The sequence below is a fragment of the Perca flavescens genome, chromosome 9, assembly GCF_004354835.1.
Source record: "Perca flavescens isolate YP-PL-M2 chromosome 9, PFLA_1.0, whole genome shotgun sequence".
In the NCBI taxonomy this organism is placed as follows: Eukaryota; Metazoa; Chordata; class Actinopteri; order Perciformes; family Percidae; genus Perca; species Perca flavescens.
The window spans coordinates 27,502,970-27,515,827 of NC_041339.1; the positions used below are offsets into that span (position 1 = coordinate 27,502,970).

The window sequence follows — 12,858 nt, forward strand, 5'->3', positions numbered from 1 at the left end:
CGCAATCTTGTACGTAATTAGCGTAAGTAACTAACATAGCCATAACTACACACAACCTACACAGTCTCCGTAGCATGAGGAATTCACAACAGTAACGAGTAACGTGCAGCACATAAAAAATGTATCGGAGTAAAAGTATTTCATTCATCGAAAATATGTACTCAAGTAAAAGTGGAAGTAGGAGAAAAAAATAATACTGCAGTAGAGTACAGATACAGCCTTTTAGTACTTAAGTAGAGTAGTGAAGTAGTTCTACTTTGTTACTATACAGCTCTGCATATAAGCCTGTTGTCCAATGTTGCGGTGATACAGTGTATAGGCTTCCAGATTTGAGGAAATGTTTCAATGGCGACAATCAGTGTTTTCCAAAATCAAAAGACATATTTTGTGCATCATACTCACCATACCCTGGGCGGCGATGAGTGCAGCCAGGGTGCTTCTCCCTGAGGTGCCGGGGGTACAGAGTGACAGACGGACCTCCTGTCCTCCCACCAGTGTTCGGTCCATCTCTATCAGCACAGCCTCCGCCTGCTCCGAGTTCTCATACTCCACCACACCGAAGCCTCGCACTGGGCTGCCCTCATCCTGAGCAAGCTGGGAGATAAAAAAAAATAACAAAATAGCATTAAATGAGGGCTGGCAAGTGAGTTTTCAAAGACAGAAATCTCAGTTATATCTCACAGTGGAATAATTGTTATTGACTCAATCGGTCACATACTGTGTACACACAATGTATTGTGGTCATTTTGTGCTTCGGGGCAAGAAAAACTTCACTTAGAAACATTTTATTTAACCAATACCATTATTAATGCTTCTGCAGCAGCTTTGCTCCAAGAAAACTTGAATTAAACCTCCACGGTTTAATTTTCTTTACTTCTGCGAGATCTGCAGTTTGATACAAAATATTTCCCCTCTTTAGCCTTTTGCAAAACAACTACTGTCCCTCTTGTTATTAGCACTGAATAATCATGTTTTTTCTCATGTCTGATTGGGGTTTGGTTCCCCCCCCCCCCGATCCAAGAACATGTAGGTTAAGTGATCCAGGGGGGGAGAATGGATGTGTTTTTGTGTCAGTCCTGTGATAAACTGCCCCCTGCAACCCTGAACATGATAAGCAGCAACAGATTATGGATGGATGGATGATCTGAAGTGCCTCACTGAGATGTTCATGTTCAGGATCAAGTTTCAGATCTCACTCATCTACGAGTTCACTAGGTTCTCTCTTCAATATGCAAGAGGAAATGTACTCACTGATAATTCTAGTCATTAAATATAAGCTGCATGCTGCTTAATAGAAGCACTTTTTTTTCTCTCACCAGAGAGGGCAAAAAGCCTGGAAACATTACTTTCATTTATTCTATCTTTTAATAAATCATCAGGGTAAGCAAAGGAGGTCCATGCAAACTCTCTTTTTCATTTCTGCATCAAGTTCATGGCCCCATCTAGTAATACCATTTATCCATAAAGTTAACTGGCGGGATATTTTATATATTTGGATTCAATGGCCAAAACACAATATCCTCCAGAGCAGGCTATCTACAGTATTCAGCCAAAGTTACCATGGTGATATAGTCAGCGTGAGACAGCAAAGCCAGCACAACAAGTCCGATGTTAATTCAGTCATATTGTTAGGCTAACAAATGTATTCATCAGAAATTTTCCAGTTTGGGATCAAAAAAGTCCACCTATCTATCAAACTCACATAAACACACAACAAGAACTTACAGTGAGGATCAAAGGTACAAATGTACACACTTCCACTTTCAAGTACAGTATGTGTGTGTGTGTGTGTGTGTGTGTGTGTGTGCGCGCGCGTGCGTGCGTGTGTCTGTGTCAGACAGTAACTGAAAGATAACTGTGTTGTGGGGGAGATAAAAGAGCCTGTCTCAGCTCCTTTTGTCAAAAAAGATAGATAAAAATGACATGATGTAAGAGATACATCGTCTTCTTGCTCTTCCTGCACTGCTCAAGGGAGCAACAGTCCACACACACTGTTCCGTGTATGTGTGTAAAAATATCCAAAATGTGGACTGATCTAATCCAAATAATAAAATCTTGTTACCAATTTAATGGCCACATCCAGTGAACAAGATGGAAAGGTAATGTTATCACACTGTCTTTATGGTTGTTGGTCAATAAAAATACTGCTGACCAGTAACATTACTTCCCAAAGACAGACTTTTCTGTCAAGAAGGTTCAGTCATTTCTAGTGTGTAAGGAGCAGCTAAATAATGTAGGCAGGCTAATAACTTAAAGCTAATGGATATTACTGGATAATGACAGTGGCTAAAAGCTAATGGCTTATGGTTAAAAAACACCACTTGACCTACTGCTGTGTAGGTGGCTGAATTCTATTAAAACAGTGAAAAGATACACAAGGAGTACTTGATTTATTTAGGATGTGTCCACTGTTTCAGATTATTTAAGTATTTGGTGCACAGATCAAGTGTACCTGAGCTTTTTTCATTTATCTGTCATATTTATGTGTTTTTTGTAAATTACATTTGAAGTAAGTAATTGTAGATTCTATAGGTCTAGGACACACAGTGCATTCAGAGTAGAGCTAGGCGGGTTGATATATCTGCCAGTAATAGATTGCTGCACATACTTCAGTATCGTTGATCATGGTGGTCATAACAAGAAATGTTAGAACAGAAACGCCAAAGAAATGTTTGATGTCTCTATTACATGTTTGCCCACCAAAAAAGAAGCACTGACAAGTAGGGGTGTAAGAAAAAATCGATACACTTGAGTATCGCGATATTTTATTTTGCAATACTGTATAGATTTTCAAAAAGGCAATATGGTTGTTTTATATATATATATTTGTGTTTAAACCCCCTACCGCTAGATGGCTATGCTGAGACACACCACTAGTGTCCTTGCCTAACAGTGCCTAGCAGTGCCTGACTTTTTGCTAGAATCTAACAATGTAGCTATGGCTGAACTTTGGCCTACTTTAGCATATCAAAATTAGCTTACTAAGAACCTGTGAACCACAATCCCAAACTGGCAGTTTGATTTTCTGTGTACTGAATTGTTTACCTAAAGTAAACTTCTTTGACTTTTATGAACATCATGTCTTTTTTTAAATATTAGTTTTGCTAAAATTATACTTTAAAAAAAAATCCCAATATATCGCCTTACGCACAGTATCGAAATATATTGCAATATATTGAATCGTGACCCATGTATCGTGATACATATCGTATCGCCAAATTCTTGCCAATACACAGCCCTACTGACAAGTTTATTTCTCAACTACAAAATGTCCCAAAATATTATGGGTTATAGCAACACATACAAATAGGATAGTCCATTTATATGGTAGAATTAGAAGCTTAATACCGCTGAATCTTTGCTATTTTTGCCTTAATAATAATCAGCTATACATTATTTATAAGAAGGCCCATTCAAGCACCAAATTTCAGAGGATTTGTGATTGCAATTAAACATAAAAAACTATCATATAATCACACTTCTATGCAATACAATCACATTTTCATTGTAAAAAAATGGAGATTACAAATCAGTGGGAGACGTGTATAATGTATTTGTACTTTCTCAGCCTGAGTGCTGATGCCTGTTACCATCAACGCTCAATCAAGTGGCCCTCCACTCCCTCCCTCCCTCCTCTCATTCGTCTGCTGTTCCCTCTGGTCTGAACAGAGGATGGATGGATGGAGGGAGCGAGGGAGGAAAATGGATGTATGTGTGGAGGAGTAGGTCGATAAGACTATTATTACCAGCATACATTAAGCAAACTGCATGGAAATGACCTGAACCACTCTACCACTTGAGAGATGGATGGATGGATGGATGGATGGATGGATGGAATAAAGAGACAGAGTGGGAGTTAGGAGAACATAGCGAGAACAAGAGGAGGAAAGAGGAGTGAAGGAGAAAAACATCAGTGATTGATTAAGTGACAAGTGAAGACAGTGAGAGGATATGAGCCAGAAAAGACAAGAGGGAAGACAAATACAAACTTGCTAATCATTATTTTTGTGTGCGCACACACAACAAAAAGGACCAGAGTGGAAAGTGTGAAACATACATTATATATCAAATTAGATTCAACTTGGTTTGTGTGCAAATGGTACTCAAGCTACCACCAACTATGTGTGTTGTGTGCATGTGTTAGTAATGATGTGAAGACTGAGTTTGACCCTCTATCTACTAAAATTTTCTCCAATTGCACTCACACTATATAAAATATTCAATCATTATTTAGATCTGCACATAGTAGCACAAGTAGGCATGTTTGTACAGTATGCAAGTCTTTTGATTATTTCTTTGTGTTCATGTGTATCCTCAAAAAAATTTAAAAATGAATGCATTTTTGCTACTACTGTAGGTCTTACATTTAGATGTAACCTAGAGTGCAACTTACCTTCGTCAGTAACTTGATTTGTCTGGGTCAACTTTATGTATTTTTGCATCACAAGACACGATATTAACATATTTTATGACTAAAGGTACCATGTGACCTGCACATGTGTGTGTGTGTGTGTGTAAAAGTGCAGAAACCAAAGATGCTAAGCTAGCTATCAGTGTGTCTGACAGCTCTTGACCTCAAGTCGTGGTCCTCAGCCAAGAGATGCTGACTGAGGCACCGGCAGGACTAAAACTGTGTGTGTGTGTGTGTGTGTGTGTGTGTGTGTGTGTGTGTGTGTGTGTGTGTGTTTGTGTGTGTGCATGTCTGACAGAGTATAAATGGCCACATCAGCTGTCTGAAGCGAGTGATGAGGTCATGACAGCCCTGTCACAGCTATCTGTGAAGACAGGTACATGACCGGTCACAGTGTCACAGCTCAACTGTAAAGATCTTTATGGAGAGAGCTGAAGGAGTCAGGCCGAGGATGTGTGTGTACATTAAAGTGAGAGAGACTGAGTGGTGTGAATTATTGAAAACAGATCATTTAGAAGTGGAAGGCCCCAGATAAATAATCAAGAAATCCTTAGTCTTAAGATTGGGTGATCTCACATGAAACAATTATACTAAAACTAAGTTTTAATTCAACAAACAAGTGTTTGTGGAGGTTTTCCTTATCTTTGTGTGCAGCAAAAGATGAGAGTTAAACATTAAACTGATCTCAGATTTATTCTTTCTTTGACTAAAACTTTTGTGACACTGAAAGTTCCACCAAAGAGGAGCAAATAAGCACCTTAAGATTGTACTTGGAAAGACTTTAATTAGCTGTGCATGAGTACCGATGGTCGCGAGGAATATGTTTGTTTTTGTATTCAAAATCAGCTTTTTGTGTTGCTACTAAATTAAACAATGTAACTTCTAAATAAAGCTAATATGTTGTTTTTTTCCCCCTTACATTCTATGTAGTTCATCTTGAAAATGTGCTGATTTGTTATCTATTTTTAATCAATCTTTATATCCATCCACCCCTATTTTATGATCTGTTTTTTTTTCACAGTCCTATACGTGCATGTGTCCAGAATTACCTCAGATTCATCCCACATTCTTGTAAATCTCACTTTGTTTCTCTTGGTGCTGAGAGAAAAACACTGTTTTTGATTTAGTCAACATCCTTGTTTGTTGGCTATGATGCTTTTTGGTTGTGCTTGTAAATTAAAACAAGCCAGTGTCGCCAGTAACTGGACATTATTGCCACGGTGGCTACATTTCTTCCTGTATTCTTTTGTATTTCTTCCAAAACAAGCATATTCTGGAGTGACTTTAAAGTCCTTCACAGCACCAGCTGTTAATAACAGCAAGTGTAAAAGCTCAGATTAACTCAAGATAGTATAGTAAGAACTGCATACTGTCCTCAGTTGAGTAAGTGAGAGCAGTATAAACATTTCAGCACTACTTTAACCACTTCCCCCCTTGCATTATATGGGCATCTAAATAACACCTACAGTAAAGTACATTATGTGGCACCTTTAAAACAGAGACCCTGTTCTTTTCTTGTAATGGCTGCACCATAATATCAAATGGTATCATTTTAAATGATTTTGGTGCATCATTGTATATACGTTATCATGTAACATGGCCAGATATATTGTGTATAGTTGGAAAGTGCTCATCTGAGCAATAGGTGACCTGCTGCCTTAACTGTGGCAAATGGTTCCAGCTGATGCTAAGGAACATACAGGAAAATAAGTAATAAAAGAGGGATGTCATCTACTGTAAATGTGCTGTATGTCATTTTACCAACACATGACAACCTTATGGAGCAAGACAAGAGTAACTGACTCAGCTCAGTCTGCCAATAATTTGCCCTGTTGCCTGTAGAGAGTGGATAGTATTCTTTTCATAAACCTGTCTCCATCCATAGTCCATTTCTGTTAAACCTATCCACCCTCCCTAACTCTGTGAAGCCATCTACATCTCCTTACTTTTACAGATATTAGTTTATTACTGACCAAATTTGTTCTTATTTGTCTCCTAGTAGGCCATCATTATTACATTTACAAATATGCCAACAATCTTCTTACTGTGACTGACAGTAAGTCTCTTCACCATTTCACTTCAGCTGTCCACCTCTCTCCATCTCCCTCCATCCCTCTATTAGGCCTGACACTGTCCTTCCTCCTTCCCAGCCCTCCTTACTGTCTCCATCCTGCTGTCCTTCCACTTCCACAATATGGTTGACATTCTTTACCCTCTCCTCCCTCAATCTCTCCTGGATGACTTAAGCTAAAGTGCTGCCTGGAGGGCTCTTTCGTGGGTAGCAGAATTACAGCGTTCAGGGCCACAGGTTAAGTGCACTTTGCACAGAGGAAAGGTAACACGAGGGTTGTTCTAGAGTTCTACCTATGTGCACAGAGGAGGAAGAAGGTTTATGTAACACAGACTACAGTTGACGACAGTAAGACATAAGGTAATGGAATAACACAAATTAATATGCAGCAAAAAAAGAAGCAAACACATATGAAGGTCTGCATGTCCTCGAACCAGGGATGTTGCAATTATATGGTCAGCATCTTCAACACCTCTGTGACAGACAGATGTTTTGTAGAAGACACGGTCGATCTTATCCAGCTCTGACCCCTCTGAACTGAACTTCTGGGATGCCCAAATATATCAATCTTAACGGTAGAAAATGAACCAGACAGGCTGCACTAATCATAGCTGGGTATGCCCCTTAAAACAGAGCCGGTTAACTGGGAGTGATGCTTTTCACACAATGTTTGTGTTTTCTTGTATTGAACTCAAATGTATCCCCAGTAGTATCACACCTGACCAGCTGACAAACTTGGAAAAACTGTGCGTCCAATAAATGCAAAGCAGCATTTATGGTTAAAATAGCTTTGCAGCACTCTCGCAGGCAGGTTAGTGAAATAATACTGTGATTACTCGTCTGAATGTTTATGTTGTTTCTGCATCGTGTTCATTGGTGTACAGGGTGTCAGAAGCTTTTGCCTTAAGTATTTCAAGTGCATAAATGCTGAATTGCAGTAACACACACACACACACACACACACACACACACACACACACACACACACACACACACACACACACACACACACACACACACACACACACACACACACACACACACACACAAAAACGCTGAACCATAGGTCAAAGCCTGCTGGCTCTGCAACAGTGAAGCAACATGAGTTGAACACCCACAAAGTATCATGGGACCAGGATGATGCAGGTGTATTGATTTATATGTTGGAGGCGGGGGGCATGGGGGTGGATCTAAAACTGGAAATGCAGCAGATGACAGATAACCATTGAGTAATGTCTAAATGGGAACGTGGGGGTGCTGTGGATGTAATGGGGCCTGGTGGTATATACAGTAACACAGCTGAACTGGAGCAGAACAGAGTGGGGAGAGAGGAAGTTGAAGGGTGGGGCTGGTGTCACAGCAGCCACACCTCACCATGGAAACTGTTGCTTGGTGATACTGCAAGATTGGCCAATAGGGACGCTGACCCCTGAATTTTATACCAGCACCTCTCACCAAGACGGGGGTGTGGAAGGAGGGAACCATTTTAAAGTAACGTACATATCATAAAGATCCTTCAGTGGGGTTTGTGTGACATTATCAATGAATAACATTTTCTTTTAGAGCTTCTGCTACACTATGAGGGTCTGAGGAGATGGAAAACAGAATTTGGCAACATATATCTCAACAGACATGTTTAATGAGCCGTAACCTCTTGGATACATCCTTTTGCAGATGTGATCTTGCTCATACGAGTTGTGAAAACTAAAAGGCTCCATCACATATTTTTTAGCCTGTTGTTATTTTTGTTAAATTGCCTGTCATATTTGGATGTCTCCGCTTTCAACATGCTATGAAATGGTAAGAATTGATAACTTTTTATAGAAAATACTTGTAATGCAAAGACACACACACACAGAGAAAAATACACACACCTGGCAGAAGACAGGTTTGTAGGTTTCTGAGAAGAGCTGGGTCAGTTCTTCAGAGTCACAGAGGTCCAGCGGCAGCCGGTTTATACACAGACACTTGGAGTGCAGGTTCTCCTCTTGGCTCAGCTGGTTGACGTCCATCCACTGCACCATCAATGAGCGATCGTCCTGCACAATCGGAGTACAGAATTAGATTTGTAAGACAGATTTTTTTTTTTTTAACTTCCCACACATAATTTGTTTAAACTGCAATTTCATATTTCATACTCAGATGAAAAATTTAAATCCAACTCTAACTGGCCTAACCTGTATTTGTACTGATTACCTGTATGTATGGCCAGTTTCTACAAACCAAAAATTATGATCATTAGCGATAGCCAATTTTTATGGAAATTAACAACTCAGTGTGAGGATGTGTCGAGAGACTCAAATGTATCATTCTTTTTTCTGCTCACTTTTATGTTTGAATCAAATCAGGCCAGCTAGTCACAGTTTTGTTTGGAGATAAATGAAATAAAACTATATAAATATTTAACTTGCATTGTGTTGGCCAGTATTCCAATCCAGTATAATCAAAACCTTTGTTACAATCAGGTAATTCTAAATAAAATGTTGGTAGGATTTTATCAAATCAAGTAAAACTGAAACCTAAATTTAACTGCAGTCAAGGCGAGCCAATTTAAGTCAAATCAATTTAGCCCAGGTTAAGCCCAGCAAACAAGGGCTGCCTCTCATAACCCTTATTTGATAGCTCCTCAACTCCTCGGTCCTCGGCTGAACCGGAAGTTGTTCTGTCCCTCCTCTGTGAAGGCCGTCTCAAAGCTCTTACTTCTGCCCCGAGGACCGAGGAGGGATCATCGAGGATGGATCATCGAGTAGGGATCATTGAGGAGCTATAGCTGAGGAAACACGAGAGCAGCCTTCCCGGAAGCAAAATTACAAATCCCACTATGGCCACACCAAGACACGCCCTACAAAGCAGCTCGATTGGTTGGGGTTAGGCATTTCACCTCGAGTGGTTAAGGTTAGGGTTAGGGGATTGGTCGGGGGATAGGATCTGTATATGTAAGCATGGACGCCTGGCCAATAGTAGTGTGTGAATGCGATTGAAGGGTGGATCTTGGCGTGGCCATAGTGGGATTCGTAATATTGCTCCCCGGAAGCCGTGCAGCCAAAGGAGTTGCTAACTCCATACAGTACAGCTGACAAATACATGTGACGCTTCGGAGGAAAGGACGTCTCATCCCTTTAAAACACATGTGCTCGTTGCCTCTGTTCTCCCATGATTTCCTCTCCTGTGCCTACACGGTGGGAAGAACTAAGACGCGGAAGGGAGGCAAGTGGAGAACTAAAGGAGGCAATTCAAGGGTTATGAGATGCAGCTTAAAATCCATCTTTTTTTCTTATCCAAAAGGTTTCAAAGAAACAGGAGTCCTTCGATCCTTCAGTTCCAAGCAACAATGTCAAATAATCAAACAGGACAGGATCATTTTAACAAGCACTCTAACATACCAGTGGTCGGCCCAGCAGCTCAGAACGGGCCCGTGATGCAGAATCCTTCTTCATGTATTCAACAAACCCATATCCTTTGGAGTGGCCCGTCAGCTCGCTGTACACCAGGAAGGAGCGTTCGATGTTCCCATAGGCACGTACCAGCTCCTCTAACTGCTGGGCAGTGAAGGTGTGGGGCAGGTTGGTGAGGCAGAGAAGGGAGTCGGTGGGCTGCAGCGTGACGTTGATCAAGCGTCCCCGGACAGTGCTGTGATGGAGGGAGCGGATGGCATCCTGAGCCTGGTCCCCGTTCAGCAAAGTCACAAAGGCTGGAGGAGGGGACATTATGGAGACAGCGACGAGAGGAAAAGACAGACAAAGACGAGGACAGACACAAAGAAAGACATGCAAAGACATAAATGGACAGGGACGGGAGAGAGACGAGCAGGCAAGAGACAAACACAAAGATACATTTAAAGCAAACATTCAAAAACAGGCAGAAAGCAGTTTGTGGAGAAGATGCAGGATGGAGACAAAGTTAAAAAAAAAAAAAAAAAAAAAAAAAAAAAAGAAAAGACAAAAACGACAGGCCGAATGTGGCAAAGTGACAAACAAATAGGATAAAAGTGTGGGCACGAACAACCAAAATCCCAAACAGACAGTCATAAAGACCGACAGACAGACAGATACACAGAGAGAAAGACATCACATTAGCTTGAAAGCCAATAGGGAGCCACTATGTAGGGGGAATCCACTGTGACACACACATACACACCTGATATATGTCAGAGAAACAATAATACTGATGAATACTACAGTTAAATATTACTGGCAATTTAATTTTGATACCTAAGAAAAATGTTAGCCTCTTTTTCACATTTCAAATGAATAGTACTACTACCCAATTTGTTTTCTTCTTTTTCTTTTTCTTTCCAATAGATGATCTATCACCTATCACGTCAGCTATCTGTCTTTTCAGGGAGCTCAGTGGGTTTTTTGCCAACAAAATGAGAATTGCCTACTGTTTGTCCATGTGTAAATCTGTGGAAGGCTTTGATATTTTATGTTAAGTTATGTGAAGCCTTAGTTAGAATTCCCAATAGATTTCCTTTCCCTCATTGATACAAGCTCAATGATTAAAAATAAAAATTAAACAGCAATGTGTAAAACGGCCCATTGATAAAACCACACATATAAAAAAAACTGTGCAATTAGGCTAAAAGGGAGGAACAGAGTGAATGTAAAGAGCATTAGAAGCCTATAAAGCCTTAAACCGCCTCACATGAAAACAGCCACGGACAGATTAATGGGCTGTGAAATGAGGTGGTAATAAATTAATCTGCAATGTGTAGCTAGAATATCACTGTGTGTGTCTTCTGACAATAAAGAGAAAAACATGAAAAAGAGAAAAGGTGTGAAAAGAAGAGGATAGTTGGAGTTTTGTTTTGCAAAGGTTGAGTATTTAAGAAACAAACACACTAAATGTAATAGATCCGCCCACCAAATAGCTCCAGTTAGAAGGATTTTAATGCTGCAAGTACTGACGTTTTCTATAATATATAAAAACACTACAGCACCTTCTGGCACCCTAAAGCGCAGGAAGACAAACAGAATTAATTTGAATTGTTAAAATATCTAACCATGCTAATGTACTAAGACCACAAAGGGCACAAGTAAGGATAAAACAAACAAGCATATAAATAAAACTGTGATACTGAGAAACAACTTCTAAGTCCAATGTAACCATGGTGATGAAGCTAAAATGCTTTGTGATGAGCAGCTTCTCTCAAAACCAGTGTTCAGACTTGAACTGCATCACATCTTAGTACCCATAGGAGATCAAATAAAATGCATTACTGATTCATAGAACAGTAGAATAGTACGCTGAACAAAAGTTTAGCCGAAGCCCAGGGTTGGGCTGGTCAAAATCAAAGTGATTTTGGAGATCCCCATTACATTGCACCACAGACAGTTGTAGGCCTTGCACTGTGAGCTTTCGACCTGCAGGAAAATACCACCATGCCTCCGAACAATGCCGCCCTGCAATCATGCACCTGGACCACAACAAAACCCAATGTCATTTATTAAAAGGTACAATATGAAACATTTCTGCATTAAAAATATATATATATATATATATATATATATATATATATATATATATATATACCTATATCCTCTGATGGCTACTTCCAGCAGGATAATGCACCATGTCACAAAGCTCAAATCATTTCAAATTGGTTTCTTGAACATGATATTGAGTTCACTGTACTAAAATGGCCCCCACAGTCACCCGATCTCAACCCAATAGAACATCTTTGGGATGTGGTGGAACGGGAGCTTCGTGCCCTGGATGTGCATCCCACAAATCTCCATCAACTGCAAGATGCTATCCTATCAATATGGGCCAACATTTCTAAAGAGTGCTTCTAGCACCTTGTTGAATCAATGCCATGAAGAATTAAGGCAGTTCTGAAGGCAAAAGGGGGTCAAACACGGTATTAGTATGGTGTTCCTAATAATCCTTTAGGTGAGTGTATATATGTATATACAGTACAGGTCATAAGTTTGGACACACCTTCTCATTCAATGCGTTTCCTTTTTATTTTCATGACTATTTACATTGTAGATTCTCACTGAAGGCATCAAAACTATGAATGAACACATATGGAATTATGTACTTCACAAAAAAGTGTGAAATAACTGAAAACGTGTTATATTTTAGATTCTTCAAAGTAGCCACCCTTTGCTTTTTTATTAATAAGGGAAAAAATTCCACTAATTAACCCTGACAAAGCACACCTGTGAAGTGAAAACCATTTCAGGTGACTACCTCATGAAGCTCGTTGAGAGAACACCAAGGGTTTGCAGAGTTATCAAAAAAGTTATCGTCATTTTTTAAATGTAAAAGGAAACCAAAAACAGTTTTAATTGTAATGGTTTTTGAAGTATCCCATTTCTTTGTTAATGATGCTACATGTTGGAAGTTAAAGTGAAAGCCTGACAACTGGTAG

The 12,858-nt window shown here is 39.9% G+C and overlaps 1 protein-coding gene across 1 annotated transcript in view; it reads right to left on the reverse strand.

The window, feature by feature from the left end:
- Positions 1–12,858, reverse strand: part of raver2 (ribonucleoprotein, PTB-binding 2) — a 104,729-nt gene that overhangs the window by 27,079 nt on the left and 64,792 nt on the right. The window contains exons 4-6 of the mRNA XM_028586835.1: positions 9,866–10,173; positions 8,357–8,521; positions 403–594 (exon numbers count right to left, since the gene is read on the reverse strand). Coding sequence (XP_028442636.1) covers positions 403–594; positions 8,357–8,521; positions 9,866–10,173 — 665 coding nt within the window. The remainder of the gene's footprint in view (positions 1–402; positions 595–8,356; positions 8,522–9,865; positions 10,174–12,858) is intronic.